The following is a 22,545-nucleotide window of genomic DNA, read 5'->3' on the forward strand; positions in this document are numbered from 1 at the left end:
TTTGACTCCTTTTGCTTTCCTTTATGTATTTATTACTAAGATTATTCTGTAGCCTAATTGCATTGTACTTTATTCAAAACATCTTAAACTGTTTGACTTTGTAAAGTTCATTTTCAAGTAATTGTCCAAGTAAGTGATTTAAGATTCTGAGATTATGAACTTGTATGCAGTTTTCTTTGCTTACCTTGGTTATGTACCAGTGCTAAAATTTAGGAGGTCTAGAAAAATACACATGGTCAAGACCCTGGCCAGGTTCAGGACTCAATAGCAAAGGGAGGGTAGACATTTTGAAGCAATAAATTTAAGCATGATTATGTTTAAGTGCTAGCACATATTAGTGTTATTAATGCTATTTGTAAAAGAATTCAGAACAATGAATTAGAATAAAAGAAAAGGGTTATTTTATATTGGTATATGTTCAAGAGAGGTTAACTGATGTAACAATAAATTTTTCTCACTTTGACACATAACAAGCTTTTTAATCTCTACAGAGCTTTAAATTTAAATATAGGGACATTGGGAGTAGGTGGTGGTGGTGTGTATGTGTGTGTCTATGTGTCCGTGTGTCCCTTTTGTCCTCGTGTTTCATGATTTATGCTTTAGGACACCATCTCTGATTTTTAGTAATGGATGCATAACCCAAGTTGATGTTACTTGAGTGAAGCATCTTTCTGCATTTTCTCTCCTAGTTCATTAACCCGAATGTGTCGAATTGACTGAACTCCTCATTCCCATGTAACACTTACTAACTTGAGCTTTGTAAGTGTGCTATTTCTGAACTGAAGTAAGCGATACCATTCTGTTTTAAACATTGTGATTTACTTCCGACATTAAATTCTCATGACTTTTCTTTTCAAGGTTGAAGAAATGGTACAGAACCACATGAATTACTCATTACAGGATGTAGGTGGTGATGCAAATTGGCAACTGGTTGTAGAAGAAGGAGAGATGAAGGTAATTCCTGTTTCCTGTTGCTGTAAATATTAAATGGATGCTTATCCCTTTGTTCCCCATCCCACCCCTGAGGTCTCAAGAGCCCAGCCACTCTGTCTGCAAGCTAAACTCTTCACAAGATTCCCTTCCCAGGTGGGTCACTCCACCCACCCTGTTACTTCTGCCCCGGGTGGACATGACTACCCAGTGTGTCTCATCTCTCCGTTGCCCAGCACAAACATGACTCCAAAGCCTGATAGCTTTTCACGTATGTTTATATATTAAATTCTCAATCCACAAACCCTCTACACAATATTATTATATCCAGTGGACAAAGATACAAACTACCCTTCTATATGAGATAAAATGACCTACAGAAACTCTTAAAAATCTTCACATCTACCTATCGCCAGTTACAACCACCTAGATCAAGATCTTCCTTCTCAAGCTCCATCTTGATTCTTCCTCCTCTCTCTTTCCGCCTCCTGCCTCTACTTCCACTTCTTGACCTTTCTCCACCTCTCTCCTGTCCAATCATATATCAACTTAACATAAATCTACAAATTCCCACACAAATTATTCAAGTTGCTAAGTGAACACTCCAGATACCAATATTTAATAAAATATTACAACAAATTATTACACCAAAGAAATACCAAATTCTGGGAAGTAAAGCTGCCTCTTTTTTTATGGCTTTGTTTCTATCAATTGATTTGTGATCATAATATAATTCTATAAGAATGATACTCTGTTTTACTGAGACAACAGAGAAAGTAAGATTTGAGAATTTATATGTGAAATAGACGACAGTTTGCTGTTGGCCCTGTATTTAGAGTTTTTGTTTGTTTTGTTTTGTTTGCCTGTATGTGTATCTGTGTGAGAGTGTCATTATGGCCTGGAACTAGTTGGAGACAGCTGTGAAGAATAGCCAGTGCTTTTGACTGCTGATCCATCTCTCCAGGCACTAGATATTTCTTTTAATCTTAGATTTAAATGTGGTAAATGTTCCCAGATTTTACTTTGCTTCTCTTCGCTTTGGTCTATTTTCTCTCCCATTCTGATCTCTGATCCTTCCTCACACTTATTCAGATAACACTGTCCTTTGGAGATGCAGATGTGAAAGTATGGAAAGAAATCAGGAGTGCTTAATCTAAGTGAAGTTCTTCTGTCTGTAATGAGTAAAGAAATGGCATTCCTATAACCCACAACATTAGAGACAAAGAAACTGGGGTTAGATATCAGAGTTATACAGCAACTCGCCAGTGAGAAAGTTGATTTTCTGTAGCAATAGGTTTTCTGCTTCATGTAGCATATCATTTAAAGAGGTTAAACAGATTTGGAGGAATTAAGGAGAGACCTGAAAGACCAGTCAAGAGCCTCGAGTACAGTGTGATCTAGATCTACAGTAGAACATACAAGCAGTCGTAAGAAAGCCAGGCCAACGTGTGTGTTATAGAGGATTAGGAGTACACTTAATAGTTTTGCAAACTTTGAGTGTATTTACATTTCGGATGTTATATCCTTCTCCCAATCTCATCCCCCCTCTCCCTCCCATTGCCTCCATGAAGGTGCTCCTTCTCCCAACCACCCTCTCCCACCAAAAAGCACCTTGGTGTTTGTTCCCCAATGGGAAAATGAGCCTTCCCTGGACCAAAGGCTTCTCCTTCCATTGATGCCAGACAATGCCATCCTCTGCTGCATATGCACGCACAAACTCATTGGTTGGTGTTTTAGTCCCTGGGAACTGTGGTTGGTTTGGCTAGTTGATCATTTTGTTCTTCCTATGGGGTTGCAGACCCTTTCAGCTCCTGATCTAGAATGCCCAAGAGCCAAGGGCTTCTGACTTTTTTTAAAATATGTTTCCTTAGGTATACAGAAGAGAAGTTGAAGAAAATGGAATTGTTCTGGATCCTTTGAAAGCTACTCATGCAGTTAAAGGTGTTACAGGACATGAGGTCTGCAATTACTTTTGGAATGTTGATGTTCGCAATGACTGGGAAAGTAAGCTATCATCATTAATATTACCAAATAATTATTTTCATTTCAATTTAATGTCAAATGAAACCTGACTGACTATATCCAATAGTTTACCAGATTCTATAGAGACTATCCAGAGAGCCATTCCTAGGCGTAGTCAGACTTTACTTTCATAGGCAACTACTCTACCCTGAGCAGCTTCCCCAGACCCGTACATTTGAAGATAAGATCTCACTATGTCGCCAAGATAGCTTGGATGATTTGCCCCTACCTTATCCTTCCAAGTTGTATGATTATAGGTATGTACAGCTATGCTTAGTGGCACCTAACTTTTAAATAGACTTTTTCCCTGTTGTCGTGGGGTTTTATTGCTGTGAAGAGACACCATGATCAAGGCAACCACTAAAGGAAACCATTTAAATGGGGCTAGCTTACAGTTTCAGAGGGTTAGTCCATTGTCATCATGTGGGAAACATGGCAGAGTGCAGGCAGACATGGTGCTAAAGAAGCTGAAAGTTCTACATCTTGAGCCGAAGGCAACAGAAGGAAACTCTGTGCCACACCAAGTATATCTTGAGCATAGAAGACCTCAAATCTCTGCCCCCACTACCCCCTCAGTGACACACTTCCTTCAACAAGGCCATACCCACTCCAACAAGGCCACATCTACTCCACCAAGGCCATACCTAGTGGTGCTACACCCTATGGCAAAGCATTCAAACCTCCACAGCTGTTTAGAACACTTAGGATATTATATCACTGGATCCAGTACTTTAATAGTATCTTATGATAGGTAGATATTTTCTATATAAAGTAGTAAAACTCATTCTATCAAATCGTTTATCAGAGGTGACAAAGCAAGTTAATAGAAAGTCAGGAGTGCTGTGGGAGATTTCTCATTCATCTACTCTTTTCTAAACTGTCTTGTTGGTGTGATGAACTCCCAGACAAATCATGCTGTAGTTAGGTTACAATTATTTTCATGTATATATTCTCAGACTCACATTTCATAGACACAGATATTTCTGAACATCATAAAGTATTTAAAATTGGCATTTTGACATTTGTTCCTCCCAACTATAATCACCTATGCCTAACTAGAACACACTAACTCAGTAAGTTAAGTGAAAGAGAGGAGTTGCAACATTAGGTCTGTGTCACCCAGGGTAATATAGTAATGATGACAATTGCTTATCTTGCTGTGGAAGATACTGTACTGCAGAACATTTTCTGGTCATCAGACCTCACCACTGGCATCTAAGAATGAAAGGAAGCTCAGCCCTGTGTCCAGCTCTAGCTGCCTTCTATTTCAGTGTAGATAGGTGCTGAAGGACTCTCTGCCTTACCATGATGTTGTTTATTGTCTTCTTGCAGCTGCTAATATGATTCTCTTCATTTCAGCTACTATAGAAAACTTTCATGTGGTGGAAACATTAGCTGATAATGCAATCATCATTTATCAAACGCACAAGGTAATGGTCTTGTCATCTGTCCCCAAAGATGTAAATAATTCAGACTCGAACATACATAGTTGCTGCAGTAAATTATAGCGGGAATTTAAATTATATCCCACAAAATATCCAAATACCTTTTTTGTTTCTCTTTGTTTGTTTGAGACAGGGTCTCTCTGTATAGCCCTGGCTATCAAACTGTGTAAACAGGACTAGCCTTGAACTCATAGAGGTATGCCTGCCTCTGTTTTGTAAGTGCTGGGATTAGAGGCTTATGCCATCATGTCCAGCTGAGACTTAAAGACTTATTCAAGTCCCAGAGTCTAAACTGCCAACCAAAAGTGAACATGAGCCAGATCTGGGGCCCCCAGCATATGTGTAGCAGAGATGCAACTTTATGCAGGTCCCCTACAACTGGAGCAGGGGCTGTCCCAGAAACTGTTGCCTTCCTATGGATCCTGTTCCGCCGGTTCACTGCCTTGTCTGGTCCTACGGTGACTTGATGTGCCAGGGTGGACTGGTACCCTGGGAGTTGGGGGGCTTCCCCTTCTCAAAGGAGGGGTTAGTCGAAGGAGGAATTATGGGTGGGACCTGGAGGAAGGGGGTTACTGATACTGGGATATGGAATGAGTAAATTAATTAAAGTTATTTTAACTGGAAAATTAAAATAATGATAAATGAGAAAAAAAAAACATTATTACTACCTGAGGAATGTCATATATTTGAAAAGCACATCAGGCCATTTAGAACAGAAATGTATGTAAGACTGAGGAATACAGTCTCGAGGCAGCAGTGGTTAAAGATCTGTAGCTGATTTCTAACGTAGTTGGAAACGGAGCCTTCTAGACTTGATTCAAATACTCTTTAGTGCTTCACCCTATACATGATAGCTCTCAAATGCAAGAACAGTGATGAAGGCCAAGTGTATATGCAGTAACCGTGGCCAAACATGAGCATTATCTACAGAACTTCTCTGGAAACAAGAGAAGTTGACACTCATTGTGTTCTTAGAAGACAGAGAAGCATTATTTAAATTGGTTCCCTTTGTATTATTTCTCCCACTGTCTTTCAGTATAATGTTGCTGAGTTCTTATAGTATTGCTTTTGCTTTCTTGTTATGCTATTTCCCTTTTTTAAAGTGTCTTTTTCTTTTTACTTTGTGTGTGGTTGTGTGTGTGCATGTGTCTGTGTTGGCACGTCAGAGAACAACCTACTAGTGTTTATTTTTCTCTTTTACCATGTGGGCCCCAGGGATAGAACTCAGGGTATCAGACCCAGCAACAAGTGCCTTTGTTCTCTGAGGTATTTAACTGCCTCAAATACAAAGTAAAAAAGAAAGTTATAGATAAATCCACCTAAAGCAATGCCGTTTAATTGTGAACAACAGTATAGTAATTCTCTTGGTACCTCATGTTCCTACTCAGTGGAGTGTTTCTGACTTGTAAAGTTGTATCTTGATTGAGTTGATTATGAAAAACAAACATGAATTCTGGAGCCCAGGATCCTCTTTACCAGACATCTTCCATAAATGTGAGCATGCTTGATTTTACCTGCCACTTGCTCCACAGACATTTGACGATGGATATTCGGTATCAGTGTACAGGTCTGGGAGCTGTCCTACAGTATATAATGAGGATAAATTGCTGATATTTAAGCAGAAGAAATGTATTTGGGGCTGGAGAGATGGCTCAGTGGTTAAGAGCACTGACTGCTCTTCCAGAGGTCCTGAGTTCAGTTCCCAGCAACCACATGGTGGCTCATGACCATTTGTAATGGGATCTGTTCCCCTCTTCTGGAGATAGCTATGGTGTATTATTTACATATAAAATAAATAAATCTTTTTTTAAAAAAAGAAATTTATTACTAGAAAATAATTGATCCTGGAAAGCAATCTGCTAAAAGCTTTTCACCTGAGAAATGCTAAATGCAGAGGAAAGCATGATAGTTATATTTAGACTAAGAACTAAAAGTAAAATTACTTAAATGCTGTGTAATCTAAAAAAAAATTAAGGTATAATTACTTTCAACTTACTAGACAAGGTTTTACAATAATCTTTTTGGCAAAATCAGATAATAATCTACAACTTTTCTCTAGTAATTTTGGCTTCTTTGATGATGTATGAAGGAAGATCACTTGTCACCTGAATTTGAAGTCTCTTTTGTTCTTGTCCTAATGGCTTTGTATTTGTTACTAGTTTTGTTTGTCCTTGTTTTTTCAGACAGGTCTCCATGTTGTTCAGGCAGTCCTCCTGCCTCAGTTTCTTGAGTGACTGAAACCATAGATGTGGCACTGTGCCCAGCTGATGGCCTAGTCCTGCTTTGTGTTTGTTTTGTTGTTGTTTCTTGTTTTCTGAGATAGGGTCTTACGTATCCCAGGCTGGCCTCGAACTCACTATGTAGTTGGAATGTTTGATCTTCAAGCATGCATGATCACACCTGTTTACACTGTACTGGGTAGTGAACCCAGGGACGCATGTAGTAGACAGGCTGAACTTCATGCCCTACCTTGATTGTTTGCATCTAATGAAGTGCTGAGTGACTAGAAATAGACAACAGCCATTCTTCAGTACTGCCCTAACTGCATTTGCCCAGCTTAATTAAATTTTAGATCTGTAAAAGATAAACTTCGCAAGTGTATTGACATTGAGTGTTGGCCTTTTTTTTGCATTCAGTAACTAAGAAAGACACTGTATAAGAAGGACAGCGTTCAATTGCATAAACAAACATTCAGGATAAAAGTTTGTTCTTCTGTCATTTAAAGTAGATAGTTTCAGTTATAAGCTGCATGTCATTTCTATAGATATAGTTTTTCTTTACCCTTAAACATAGGAATATAAATGTAAATAATTCAGAGGTTTTATATGGAAATTGTAGTCTTATTTACATTTTAAGTCTTTGATTCCCCAAGTAGAACATTAACAGAGGCTGGGGAAGTGGATGAACCATTGTTGGCTACAAGGTTTCTGTCAGAAATGATAGCAAATTTCAGAAATATTGTAATTATAGACACTGTGGCTGTAACTATGCTGTACTAAGTTGTGCACTAAAAATAGTTAAAATGGTAAATTTGTAATTTTAAATGGAAAATAGTCTTTGAATATTCTGGAAAGGTAGTGACTGTTCACAATGTATCTCTACAGGGATTCTGGTGTTTCCTCCGCTTAAAGTTTGACAAATTTCAACTGCAGGATATTTAGGTGGCTTCTCATTTCTTTGTATGTCTCTTTTTTTTTTCTGTATTACATGAATAAAAATAATTCAAATTGTCGAAACACTTTGAATTCTTCACAGAGAGTGTGGCCCGCTTCCCAGAGAGACGTACTGTATCTGTCCGCTATTCGGAAGATCCCAGCCTTGACTGAGAATGACCCTGAAACTTGGATAGTTTGTAATTTTTCTGTGGATCATGACAGTGCTCCTGTGAGTATAGTATAGAGAAGAGTGGACTTCTTTAACATAAGGCTAAATATGTAATACATTTATACATGTGCTCCCCACCCACACAGACACTTGATTCCATATGTTTTAGGTTTTATGTTAGATTGCTTGACACAGCCCTTGTGTTTCTGAAGACAAGTGCCAGGCTGTCAGTTCCCCCTGTGGAGCCCTGTAGCTTTCCTTCTGAGTTTTGTAAAGGAGCTGCTTGGGGCCTCTGAGTATCCTATGCCCTAAAGTTACCTCCTAAGCCATTACCAAATGCTGTACTCGTGTTGTTTCTACTGTGATTTAGTTTTAAGTCAGTACTTTGAAAGAAGGAAAAGCCTGGTATTTATCAGTTTGACCTATGTTAATTGGTGATTGTAAGATTTTAAATGAGAGCTGGAAAGATGGCTCAAAAGTACTGGCTGCTCTTCCAAATGACTCGGTGTAACTCCTAGCACCAATATGGTGGCTCATAACTGTAACTTATCTCAGGGGACCTGACACCCTCTTCTGCCTCTGTGGGCACTGCACATACATGGTGCTCAAACCTGCAGGTGAAGCACTTGTGAACAACAAAAACAGCATGTATCTGTTATTTTGAGGAAATTTTACTGGAGTCTTTATAACAGTGTAAACAAATGCAGTAATAGAGCAACAGAGATTATAAACTAAGGAATATTCTATAAAGTAATGCAATCTTGTGTGTTTGCCTTGACAGCTGAACAATCGATGTGTCCGTGCCAAAATCAATGTTGCTATGATTTGTCAGACTTTAGTAAGCCCACCAGAGGGTGATCAGGAGATAAGCAGAGACAACATTTTGTGCAAGATTACATATGTAGCTAATGGTATGTAAGTTCTTTTTTGTTCTGATTGGTATTTCATAGGTTCTTAACCATTGTCTATATAGAAATATCCAATTTACTAGTCTTTAACCTGGAGATAAGTTATATATAGAATTGTGTAAAAGACATTAAAGTCTACATGTCTGAATTTCTACCTTAGAATTAGTATATGAGAATTTTTAAAGTTATGAGTAGGTGCATACATTTTTAAACTTTATCCATAGGTCATACATCCTTGGTTTTAAGAGCCATTTTATTAATAGTTGCCTGGTAGGATACATGCTGACTTTATTCTGACTCACTGCTGGGCAGCCCTGTCTCCCATTTGTTTTGGTTTCTTACTGTCCTTTTCTGCATCTGCAGTCCCAAATACTCAAATGGCCTTTGTTATTCAAACACATAACTATTCAAATCTTTAAAGAAACACTTACTGCTACTTAGTTATAGCAAATAACTTTAAATGTTGCTGTGTTAGTATTTCCATGATATTGGGGAGAATCAGGACTACTTTAGAAAGAGAATTCATCCTTTCTTGCCACCTGTTAATGTCTGATGGGTTGGTATTAGGGGATGAATAGTTTCAGCTTAAATGTTAGCTATTTAACATAGAATGTCTGGAAAGGAGAGGAGAAGGAGCACAGTAGGTACTTCACGGGTCGGTGGAGAATCACATCTTAATCGGTTCTGCTTTCCTTTATTTACAGTGAACCCGGGCGGATGGGCGCCAGCCTCGGTGTTAAGAGCAGTGGCAAAGCGAGAATACCCTAAGTTTCTAAAACGTTTTACTTCTTATGTCCAGGAAAAAACTGCAGGCAAACCAATTCTGTTTTAGTATTAACAGGTACGGAGAATCTATAAACCTTGTTGACTAGTAGGACTCTGCAGGTAGTAAAATTCAACCAGTTATTAGAAGGAGGTGTTGAAAATGTTTTATGTTCCCAAATAGAGGATTGTAGTCTTAGACATGTTTTGTTATCCATTTTTCTACTAATATAAAAGAAATATCAGTGTTATATATGTAGAAAATATAAGAAATGCCAACTAACTCCCTGTGTTACACCTTGCCAGAAACTAGTTACTTTTTGTATGTACCTTTTTAGACTTTCATATGTACATGTTCATCTATACTAAAGGTCAAGTATACCTGAGAAACCTCTTTATTTACATCACATTGCTCTTCATGTGTTTCTCCTATAACTTCCAAAAGATCCCCTTATATTTTCTGTTGCTTACAGAGGATATATTTTCAAACCTATAAGGTCAATAATTTGACATTTGCAAGAGTAAAAATCCTGTAAAGATAAGTGGCATAGATTCTGTTTACTCCATGACCGTAGAGGATGGGCCATCATTCTGGCTGTCTTTGTGTTTTTACTGACACATTGCTATTGCTTAGGTTTTTACTTGTCATTTTCCCCCTGCAGTGCCTGAAGCAAGGCTGTGTGACATTCCATGTTGGAGAAAGAAGGAAAAAAAAAAGAATCCTCTAAGCTGGAACGCAGGATCTACAGCCTTGTGTGTGACCAGGAAGAAACACACTGCAGTAGTAAAGCTGGGTATCTCGCCATCTCCTGCTAGGCCTCCTCGCTCAGCGTGTCACTATAAATACATGGAGACTCACATGTATATGGCTGTATTTTTATTTGCTTGCTCCTAGGAGTGGAAAAAAATAACTTTGAATTACAACTAGGAATTAACCAATGCTTTAATTTTAAGGAACTTTTTCAGAATTTTTTATTTACCATGGTCCAGCCTAAGATCCTCAGTTGTATCAGGTTTTGTGCACAAAAGAAAAGCACAAAAGTTGAATGCACCTGAGGCATGTGCTCTCTGTGCACCAAATATTCAGATGGGCTTCTTTTTACAGGCCTACCGTCTGTGTCTGTGTCCAGAAGTTTTTGACCTTTTTGCTTTGTATAATCATTGAATCTATTGCTGCTGATTTCTATAAGGATTCATGTTGTGTATCTCTTCATAACTGAGGACTGTCAATAACCTGTGATTTTGCCTTTTCTATAGTCTTACTCCCATGAAGAACGTTGTTCTGATGGAGGAAGAGTGAAAAGCTTTACCCCCAGATGTCTTTATATTTTTATTATAGATTTGGTTGTGTACTGTGTGCTACCAACGTTTTTCAGTTTGTTACAAACACAATTTGGTAATTTTTAAATTGGTCCTGCCTGCCTCCAGTCAGAGACGACTGTACATCTCTTATGGGTATAGAGTACTTTATATACAGAGGTCAGGATAAAGTGGGTTCATATTTTCCCTGAAATTTGTAAGAGAATATATGGTATTACTTGATAAACCAAATCAGACTGTTTGAATTTGACATTTGATTTAATTTTTCTAGTATTCTGTAACAAATATGGTAGTTTTTCTAGCGTGGATCACTTTAAATGATTTATTGAAGGTATATATAGAAAATCTGAACAATACTCCAATTTGCCTCTTGATCATAAATTTTAGCAGAGCAGTGAAATTCCACACTATCAAACTGAAATGCTGTTTTTCGTTGCTATGAGAAGCCAACATGTAAAATACCTGATTTAGTTGTAGTCCTCTATGAAAAACTTTGAAGCATGGAGTTGAGGCAAGGAATGGTACTCACTTCAGCTGAGATGACTGCCCACTTCAAACTCTTGATTGTGTTTACAAGCAGATGTATTTATGTAAATCAGACATTTGTAGATGCTTTGCTGACTTGTTCCTCTCCTTAGAAACACAAATCAGACCCTTTTGTAAAGCAGAAAGTCATGTCATGTAAAACATGACCTGTATATATTCCATACATTGAAATGGAGTCTAAAGATGAATGCAAGGTGTGATCATTTAATGATGGGATTAGTCTGATCACTTAATATGCACAATCCTGGAAGTGAATCACTTGCATCAGATAGAATGATATTTATTACTCTGTACAGAGAGAAAAGTTCATATAAAACATAGAGCTTACATTACATGCACGCAGTTTCATGTCCCATAAATATTTTATATTTTTGATTTACCTTTCTCTAAATGATGTGCATGGAATATGCCTTATTACAGAAATGCTATTCACACTTTGACTCTGTGGAAAAGTGCCTATGTGGTGGTAATACTAGGAAGGCAAGGGAGACAGGTTATCACACCAGTTTACATCACCGGTTAACATTTTATATTATGATGTTTAAAAAGAAAAGTTTATACCTCAGATGTGTATTTTATTTTGCAATCAGCTGTGGGGTTGGGATGGGAGAACGGGGAGGGCTGGGAGGGAAAGTTTATTTGCCATAGGCACTGGTGGGAATCTTGGGGGGGAAAAAACAAAACAAAAACAAAAAGCTAAAAAAAAAAAGGCAAGAACAAAATTCTCTACGCCCAACTATAAATGTTCCTGTTTGCATTTCTGGTAACTATGATGAACCAAGCAAATAACTCTTTCAAAACTAAATTGAATAGGTTTATTTTACAAACATGTGCAAAGTGTATGAAGCAGGATCTGCATCTAATTATCACCAGTTGCGTTTGCACTAAATGTGATAATCTTTTATAATTTATTCTGTAAATAAAATGTTACACTAAAAATGTTTGTAGTAAAAAAGATAAGCAATGATCATTTTACCTTTCAGTAATTGACTGGTACTTTATTGGAGATAACCCTGCCCAGTCACATTTAGAGTTGAATTCAGAAATGCTGAAAGTATTAGTCACAGTTAGGAGGAGCACTGGCCATGTTATAATATTCAGACCCTCAAGAATGACTTTCATTTGGCTAATCCTACATACTGAATATTATGTTTCTTCATACCTGGGTATTTTTCTTGGCCCAAGCCCCCATCCCACACACCCCAAAACAAGCCCCTTTACTCAGTTCTACTGGATTATTTTGTGATGTTAGACACCCGAAAAATACTGGTGATGTAGGGATTTGCCCCTGCATGTGAGTGAAGGTGACAAGAGAGCACAGTGCTCCTCTTGGGACCTAGGACTCCATATTTGAGGTGGAGAAACTTGATTTGCTCTTGCTACAGGAGGAGCAGCAAAGGAGAGGGAGGAAGCTGAGAGAGGTGTGTGCAGGCAAAGTAAGATAACGGAACCATGGTTCTCATCTGTTGGTTTTCATGACGACTTTATACGCCTATACAGTGTCAGTGTCAGTCGCTGCAGAACTTTAGCTGGGCTGAGCTGGTTCACTTGTGAAATTGTGCTGGTTATCTTTAAGCTTATCAGTTGTTTGTCAGATCAGACACGACCAGTATTTAGTCCAGGCTGTACAGACGATATATTTGATTGTTGTCATTGTTCGTCTACAAACTCAAAACATAATCATTCTAAAGTACCTTGGGAGTGTGTAGAGTGTAACTATAATAGCTTTATGATTCTGATGTTTTTTAAAAAATATAAAAGATGGATCTTCCATGTTACAATCACAAAATTAAAACCAGTATTTAAAAGTGGAGAAGTATTAAAATATGGACAAATATGCTCGCTTGCTTGATTTGTTTTCCTTAACCCCAAGGTACTGTTCTAGGTAATTTCCTTTAATTATTCCAATTCAGTAATCCTATTTATAATCTCATTAGGGATCAGGAAAACTCTGAGGGAACAACCTAATGTTTGTTAAAAATCAAAACATCACATACCTTAGTAAGTGTTCTATCAGTCTTCTGCCCTGTGCGTTGTGCATATGTGTATAATGGATTGCAACTGAAATTAATTTATTATGAATTACACTTAAAAGTCTTAGAGGCAGAGAGTGAAGCCACATAGCCTTTTCTGAGTTTCTAAACTAGAAATGCCGCACCTGTGATTCACATACACATAATGTGTATTCACCCATATGCTCTTAATTATGAATACGTAATTTCTCATTTATCTAAGAAATATCATCTCTGCTTGTTGCAGTCCTAGAACAATAATCACAGGAAGTGTGGACTTGTACTCACTGGAATTTCCCTTTGATTGTGTTGAAAAGCACTGAACATATTTCATCTCTAGTGTTCAGAGTGTTAAGTGTGACCTGTTAAATATAAGCCAGCTACCTCATTTGGGATGGTGGTCACACTCTCTCCCTTGAGCTGGCTCTACTTGGTACCTGCATCTTTCTTCAGCTAATTTCCCATAGTCTCCAGTATCCTAATGTTTCCACAACAACTTACTCTTCACCTTCAAAGTTTCATGCACAGTCCACTTAGGCATTCTTACAGGTAATTGACTGACCGTGTGCCTCCTTGACCCCGTTACATTCTGTGCACCTGTAAAAAAAAATCACATCAGCAAAACAGAGTCGTGCACACCTCTGATTTTAGCACTCAGGAGGCAGAGGCAGATGGATCTCTTCCGTTCAGGGCCAGCCAGGGCTACAGAGAGAAAGCCTCTTTGTAAACAAGCACCGAATCAACACCGGTTGATCCTCCCCCATCAAATAGGCCTCTCCACAAATGCTTTACACACACAAAGGTTTGCCTGAATGCCCTGTATGTTCATTAATCCAATCAAGACAACTATTAGAATTGGTCATCACAACTACCATTTGGTGCCTTGACTTCTTGTCCTCCCACTGAAAGATGAGACAAGACAGAAAACATCACTACAGACAAATCCAAAGTATTTCATAGATTTAACTTGTGGACATGTTCTGACACAGCACTTTTCTGGGCTACCTGCCAATTCCAAAATTGCCTCCAAGAAAATAGCAAACTTTGATTCTATCCAGGTTTGTTTACTGTGTCTGTTTCTACTATGTATTCGAATGGGGGGTATGAGTAGTCACTAGATTAAACAGCAAAGTGCAGCTAAGTCAAGGTATAATCGGGTTATAAACCATTTTAGCAATCAGAATACTTACCAGTAATTCTCCAGCACACAAAACTCTTCTCAGAATATTTTTGTGTCCATATTTTTATGGTGTTAAGATCAAACGTGGTCCTTGTTCACACTTATAAATTCTCACTGTACAGTAATTATTTACTGAGCATATATGTGCCTACTCTCCAGGTCTAGCCTAGGTCTCACATGCTGCCTTTCTTTCTAGTCTAGTGAGTTTCCTGGACCTTAGCCCCCATGCACCTTCCCCAATCCCAAAATTGAGCCCCAACTTGCAAACCCTGTATACTGTCCAATTAGGTCAGCCTTTGGAACCTCACCTGCTTATGCTACCCCTACCCTTCAGGCCTAGTAGCCTCAATTGCACGGCACAGCCTGTATATTGGCCTAGCCTCATGAATGCCCCAGACTCTGGCCTACCCACATCATCTGCGTACTCCTTGGTGTAGCACAGGTAACACAGCTTGCACATCAGCCCAAGCAGATCCATTGGTTTGTACCATTCACATGCTTTTTTTTTTTTCTTAGTGAATTGGGATCACTGCTACCCCTTAAATTCAAAATCAAAACAACCTGAGCGATTGACCTACCAACCACACACCTGATGTGGATGGTGTGCAGGCGGGAAGGGGGCAAAAGCAAAACCCAAACCAGACTTCCACTCAATAGAAGCAACTTAGAGTTCCACGTCAAACAAACAACTACCAGAAGATGTTCATATGCAAAACCACAACCAATATGAAAGGTCAAGATACCATGCCTCCCTACCTCAAACCCCACCACTACTAAAAGTGTTCTCAAATGAGAATTACCTGGATGAACAACCAAGAGACTGAATGTGAAAGAGTAATTGTGTCATCAAGGAATTCAGGGAGTTTAATGAAGACACTGACAACTCAATGAACTTAGACAATAGCGTTAATACGCAGTAACAGTGACATACAAGAAAACACAAGCAGGGCTGAATATAACAAGGCATTTGGGATTTAAAAACAATGTAGACATACTAAAGAAAATTTGAGTTTAAATCAAGATGAAAATTTAAAACTCAACTATAAAACTCAAGGGACAGACAAGGCGAGTGATTTGGGTAGAAGATATATCATCAGGACTTGAAGACAAAGAATTAGACCACATAAGCAAAAAAAGTTGGATTTCTTTTTCACACACACACACATGCGCGTGCAAAATGGGACTGGAATACTGGAAGCAATACTTCAAGAGACTATAAAGAAAATGAAGCTATGATCACTGAAACAACACTGGTAACAAAATGGGACACCATGAAAAGGCAAATATCTAAGGTCAAATATTAATAGGACCATAGAAGAACCTTTACCAAATTAAGGAAAGATGTACCCATCAGATACAAGAAGCACACAGAACCTCAACTGAGACCAGAAAAGAACTCGCAAGATAGTCAAAGCATTAAATACATAGAACAAAGAGGATGCTAAATGTTGAAGAAAAACCACAAATATCATCTAAAGAAAAACTCAACAGAATGTAATGGAAACTTCAAAAGCCAGAAGAGCCGGGAGCAACGTACTTCAGGTTCTAAAAGACCAGTGATACACCAGGTAGTGGTGGCACACACCTTTAAACTCAGCACTCCGGTGGCAGAGGTAGGCAGACCTCTGTGAGTTCAAGGCCACCTTGGTCTACAGAGCAAGTTCCAGGACAGTCAAGGCTACATGAAGAACCCCTCTCACAAAAGAAGGAAGGAAGGAAAGGAAGGAAGGAAGGAAAGAAGGAAGGAAGGAAGGAAGGAAAGAAGGAAGGAAGAAAAACAGTTGCCAACCTAAACTGCCCAATAAAACTATTTGCCATGGTTAGAGAAAGAATTCTTCCATTGTAAAACAGGCTATATACCAGCTCCACAGAGAATACTGGAAGCAATACTTCAAGAGACTATAAAGAAAATGAAGCTATGATCACTGAAACAATAACACTGGTAACACAAACAGGAAAAACTGATAGCAATCCACATACTAAATGGCTTCAACCCTATCAAAACACGGGTTAGTTGAATGGATTAAGAAACAATATCCATTTCTGTTGTCTACAAAATGCTTTTTTAAAAGATAAAAATCACCTTAAAGTGGCAGGATGAGAAAAATATACCAAGCAAACGAAACAAGGAAGTAGCAGGGTGTCCATATTCTAGTGTCTGACAAAATAGATTTCAAACAAAAATCAGAAAAATAGACACTCCATTCTAGTCAATAGAACAATTAACCAAATTGACATACTCTTAAACATATGCACCAAACTCGAGTAAATCCACTTACCAAAAGCATATACCTAAAGGCGCAAATTAACTCCCAACTGGGTAGTAAGGGATGATTTCAGTATTGCACAGTCATTAGCATAAAAAAATTAAAGCATCATACATCAAATGAGTGCATACCTAATAAATGTATACAGAATATTTGGCCAGATAACAATACACATTCTAGTCAGCAACCCGTTGAAGCATCTCTAATATAGTGCACATCCTGGGACACAACACCTTAAGTTGAGAAAATTTGAAATAACTGCATCCTTTCTGATCACAGTACAGTGAATCAACAGCAAGGAAGTCTCTAGTAATGCAAAGTCAAGGAGACTAAACAGCATATCACTGTGATGACTGAATAAAAGAAGAAATTAAGAAAGAAAAGATCCTGTAATTAAAATGCTAACATTGAAACCCTCTGAAATATATAAAATGCAGTCCAAAAGCTCTAAGTACCCACATTGAAAAATCAGCAAGAAAGAGAACTCAAGATGTTGCAGTCTTCTTAGAGCTGCTCTGAGGAGCTTGACAGACCAGCAGAGGCTTCAAGGGAAAACATGTGGAGGATGAGTCTGCAGAGCATGCAGTATCTTTAGAACAACTAAAAAAAAATTAGATCTTATAGGAAGATGCTTTATTTTCAAAGTTACATGGAATTGGAAGAAGCAGCAGCCAGTATTTCTGGTGAGCATAGATTTAAAATATTCAGTAAAATGCATACAAAACAATACAGGCATATATTGAAATCATCATGACCAAATTTGCTTTATGCCAAAGGTGAAGGGATGGTTCATCGTGTGCAAACTCAGTAAATGTATACGACATATAAATGGGCTTAAACACAGATATTGTAATTATCCTAATAGATGCAGAAAAAACCTTGAACAAACTTCAACATCACCTTCATGATAAAAAGTCCTAGAGAATGACCAGAGGAAACAGACCCCAACACCATAAAGAACATGTGACAGACACATCCGACATCACTCTAAATGGAGAAAAACTAAAAGCGATTCCACTAAAATCAAGGACAGGGCTATCCACTATCCTCCACTCCTTTTCAACATTAGTGCTTGAAGTACTAGTTAGAAAAATTATCTGAAGAGACACAAATAGTAAATTAAGTCAAATCCCTGTTTGCAGAGGATATCTTACATGAGAGAACACCCAAAACCCACCAGAAAACATAAGAAGTGACCAACATTTTCAGTAGAGTGGCAAGGTGGAAAAGAAATCAACTTTACAGTACACAGATAAACAGGAAGAGGTCATGGAAACTCCCACTGGTGACAGAAATAAAATAGTGGGAGGGAGAGAAGACCCAGGAGTGTGAGACATCTACAATGAATACTTAAGATCTGGGAAGAAAGATGAGAGAGACTAGAAAATGGAAAGGCACCCCATGCTTATGGGTTAGTAGAATTCATGCTGAGTAAAGAAGCAATTTACAGATTCAATGTAATACCAATCAAAATCCCCACAGCATTCTTCATAGAAATAGAAAAACCCACACTAAAATTTGGATGCAAACACAAAAGAGACAAAGGGTCCTGAGTAACAAGAAGCTGGGAAGGGTTGCCCATACCAGATTTCAAGATTGTTCTTAAGATACTATTGCAGAGCTACACTAATAAAAGCATCACAGTATTGGCACAAAAAGCAGACAGACATGTAGATGTGACAAAACAGAAAACTCAAATGAGTGAAATCATCTCATATTTGGTAAAGTTACCAAAAATACACCCTGGGGGAAAAGTATCATCTAGTGGTGCTGATTGGAATTAGACCTGTATCTCACCCTGAACAAAATTAAACTCCAAATGAACCAAAGACCTCAAGAGGAAACCTGAAATTGCTAGAAGAAAACAGACAAGTCCCCTACAAAACATAGACACAATTAGGACTCTATTCCCTCATGAATTAAGGTTACCAGCTGACAGATGGGACCTCGTAAAACTAGAAAGCTTTTGTACTATGAAAACAAGTGTGGAAGACCATAGAGTTGGCAAGAATTTTTGCCAACTATACATCTGATAGAGGAATAATATCCAGAATATAAAAAGTTTTTTTAAAGAAAACAATATTTTGCTTTGTGTTGTTTTTGTTGTTTGTATTTTTATTTTTGTCTGGTTTTTTTTTTTTTTTTTTTTTTTTTTTTTTTTTTTTTTTTTTTTTTTGGACAGGGGTTCTCTGTGTAGTCCTGCAGCTCGATTTGTAGACCAGGCTGGCCTTGAACTCAGAGATCCACCCGTCTCTGCCTTTCCCCACGTGCCGGGGATTGAAGGCGCGCACTACCACTACCGGCTAAATGAGCCAATTTGAAAAGTGGGCTTCGGATCTCAAAATAAACAAATGGCTAAGAAATATCCTTAAAAGTGTCCAGCATCCTTACCAATAAGGAAAATGCAAAGTAAATCTACTTTGAGATTTTTTACCTTATCCCAAATGGGGACACTTGACAAACACTTTAGTAGGTGTGGGAAAACTCGAATCCTCATTCACCATGTGTGGGCTTCCAAACACTGAAAAAGCTAAGTGGAGCTTATATGCCCCAGCTCTCCTACTCCCTGCCACATGCCCAAAGTACTCAACACCCTGTTCCACTGATCATGTGCTCAGTCACTCCTGTTTCCAATACTTAAGAAATGGAGCAAGCAATATGCCCTTCAACTGGGAAGTGGCTAATGAAAACGTGGTATACATACACAGTAGAATTCTGTGTAGGGAAGAAAAAAATGAGATCTGTGGGTAAGTCAACAGAACTAGAAAATTTATGGTGAGCAAGGTAACCCAACCCAAAAAAACATACAGCCCAAGTTCTCTTACCTGTGAACATTAGTTCACATGGTTAGATGTGAGTATATAACTTGGAGTAAGAGCAGGTACCAGGACAGTAAACAGGGACCCAATGGGGGTGTGGAGAGGCAGAAATTCTAGAGAGGGGGTTAGTGAGTCCCAGGAACTATGAAGGGAGAAAGAAAACCTTGCTGGTGGTCGTTGTGGAGTGGGAAGGAGGAAGGATTAGGACTAAGAGTTACTAAGAAAGCCACGGGGGACATTTTATACTGTTGGCTGCCATGGGGGTTGCTGGGCCTGGGTCCTCTGGAAGAACAGCAAGTGCTCTCAACCAGTAAACCCTTTCCAGCCTCCAGTGGTGGGTGTTAAACCTGGTACTTCACCCATCCATGTTAATCAGTCATTATACGACTAAACCCCTATTTGTATATATTTTCATTTTTTATTTGATAATATGCATAATTCACCAAAAGTCAGAAATGTATTGGGGTGGGGGCTGTTTTCCCCTTGCTGGGATGCTGAGGGTTGACTTCTACTGGCCTAGGTACATTCTGTCCTGCAAATGTTAAACAGGCTTTCCACCAAGAGCTTTCTGTTTAAAAGCAGAAATCCCAGGGTTAGATCAGCAGGTCAGTGTTAATAAGCTTTGGCTACTTAACACAGGGTTGTGTGGTTGTAAGCTTTCAAAAGGAGCCTTGGCACAAGTGAGCAGGTGGGCAGGCTGATTGATACAGAAATGTGTGTGTGTGTGTGTGTGTGTTGCACAAAAATGTGTGGGCACATGTATTGGTCAGAAGAGGACCTCAGGTATCTTCCTCCGTAGCTGTCTAGTTAGCAAATTCCTCATAATCTGTCCTCTCCCTAATGCTGGTGAGTTCTAGTCACATGGAGTTCAGCTTTTCTCATGGGTCCTGGGATCTGAATTCGGGGTCTCATGATGCCAGCAAATGCTCTCACCCACCCTGCTGTATTCATCACCCTGAGAAAACAGCTTACATTATCCTGCACACACACACAAAACCGAGGCTAGATAAGCCTCAAACTTGACAGTTCTCTTGGAAGCATTTTATGAGGCCCTGGCCTGAGTCATGTGAACCCGATCTGTGTTCTCCGTGGGCCTCCCCTCATGGGCGGAATGCTTGGAAATGAGGCACTTCCCTTCCGTTAAGCAACACCTGAGATCAATACTGCTTGTTTCATGCTTTCAAGCAAAACTGTGCCAGAATTGTTCCCTCAGGCTTCTGCCACCCCAACTCTTTGGCAAGAGAACTTTTACAACCATCACAGACTCGGCAGCTTCCTTTTTGGATCATTTCTTGTCAGGTTTCCTCAAGGAAATGTAAGACAGCAGCTGGCAGTTCCCCTATCCTATCATCTTTGCCACCTACATGCATCAGAGGGTGCTTCCTGCTCATTTCAACCACAGCAAATAAAGGAGACACGTGGAGGCAGGATGGACAGTGGGAAACGGTACATCACGATACACGAGTTGGCATGCCACCTGGCTTTTGCCTATCTCTTTCTCCCTCACATATATATGTAGCAGATGTGTGGCTTGGTCTTCATGTGGGTCCCAACTGGAGCAGAGTTTATCCCCAAAGCTGATGCCAGTGTGTGGGATTTTCCCAGCTGGGCTGCCTTGTCTGGCCTCAGGAGAGGAAGTGCCTAGCCTCACAGAGAGAATTAATGTGTGTGTGTGTGGGGGGGGGGAACCTAGGGGCTCCCACACCAGCTCAAAGGGGAGGGGGATGGAGGAGGGATTTTGGAAGGGAGTGATCAGGAGAGGCAATGAGCTAGATGTAAAGTGAATTCATAAAAAAATTTTTAAAAAATTGTCTCTTGAGATAATGCCAAGATCAAGGCAAAGCTTCTCTGGAACGGTTGGTCCACATGTGTGCTTGCTACTTAGGTAATTTGACACCAACTAGAGTCATTTTGGAAAAGGTAACTTCAATTGAGAAAATGCTCGCCACCAGATTGGTCTGCGGGCAAGCTTGTAGTGCATTTGTTTGTTTTGGAGACAGGGTACAGTATGTAGCCCCATCTATCCTTGGACTTGCTACACAGAACAGACAGGCATTTATCTACTTTGTTCCCCAAAACATGCACCACCAAACCCAACTGAAATGTACATTATCTTAGTAATGAATGTGGGCTCAGCTCACTGTAGATGGTGCCGCCCCTGGCTAGTGGTCCTGGGTGCTAGAAAACAGGCCGATGGGACTGGAGAGATGGCTCTGTGGTTAAGAGTACTTCCAGAGGTCCTGAGTTCAATTCCCAGCAACCACATGGTGATTCACAACCATCTGTGAAGAGATCTGATGCCCTTTTGTCATGCAGGCATATATGACTCATACATAAATAAGTTTAAAAACCAGACAGAAAGCATTTCTCCACAGGCTTTGCTTTAGTTCCTAACTCCAGGCTCTTGCCTTGCCTTCCTTTGATGAAGGACTGTGACCTAAAGAGTTAAAAGCCAGAACAAACCCTTTCCTTACTAAGTTTCTTTTGGTCATAGTGTTTTATCACAGTTTTATCATAATTGAGATTATGAGAACAGAAACAGTGACCATGTAGTTCGGAAGCCTAAGAGTAGAGGCATACTGATCTAAATGTTTGCTAAGAGCCAGCTCCTCATCACTCCAGGGTTAGTTCGACTTTACCTGCCAGCATTTACTACCACTTTACTCTCCAAGAGCACTTCCTAACTTTGTGCTTCCTATGAATACAATAATCTTTCACCTCTAACAGCGAGAAAGTGGAGGAATTACAAATGGAAGTCAGTTCTGAGGAAGCCCCTCCCCTCCCCCACGCTGCTGAAACGTATTTGAAAGGGCAGCCATGTGGGCTCCCTTCCCTTCCTCTTAACATTGCCCAGCTGATAACCAGACAATTGGGCTGAGAGAAATGGATCTGAGCCAACAGAACCCTTGGTGTAGGAAAGACACTGAAACACACAGCACTGGTCAGCCACTGTCGCTGCAGTGACCCTCAGCAGAAAGGTCAGGCAACCACTTGGCCAAACTTTGCCAAC

General features: G+C 39.4%; 1 protein-coding gene across 4 annotated transcripts in view; it reads left to right on the plus strand.

The window, feature by feature from the left end:
• CERT1 (ceramide transporter 1) overlaps positions 1 to 13,077 on the plus strand; it is a 98,922-nt gene extending 85,845 nt beyond the window's left edge. For 3 of the 4 annotated variants that reach the window (XM_080925303.1, XM_080925302.1, XM_080925301.1), the window contains 7 exons: positions 859 to 954; positions 2,802 to 2,934; positions 4,312 to 4,382; positions 7,653 to 7,781; positions 8,503 to 8,632; positions 9,334 to 9,470; positions 10,054 to 10,217. In XM_080925303.1, coding sequence (XP_080781429.1) covers positions 859 to 954; positions 2,802 to 2,934; positions 4,312 to 4,382; positions 7,653 to 7,781; positions 8,503 to 8,632; positions 9,334 to 9,461 — 687 coding nt within the window. In that variant the 3' untranslated portion in view covers positions 9,462 to 9,470; positions 10,054 to 10,217. Of the gene's footprint in view, positions 1 to 858; positions 955 to 2,801; positions 2,935 to 4,311; positions 4,383 to 7,652; positions 7,782 to 8,502; positions 8,633 to 9,333; positions 9,471 to 10,053 lie in introns of all 4 variants that reach the window. The other variant, XM_080925304.1, reaches the window with a different exon arrangement.
• Positions 13,078 to 22,545: the final 9,468 nt, after the last annotated feature.

Source organism: Micromys minutus (genome assembly GCF_963924665.1).
Source record: "Micromys minutus genome assembly, chromosome: 11".
Taxonomy (NCBI): Eukaryota; Metazoa; Chordata; class Mammalia; order Rodentia; family Muridae; genus Micromys; species Micromys minutus.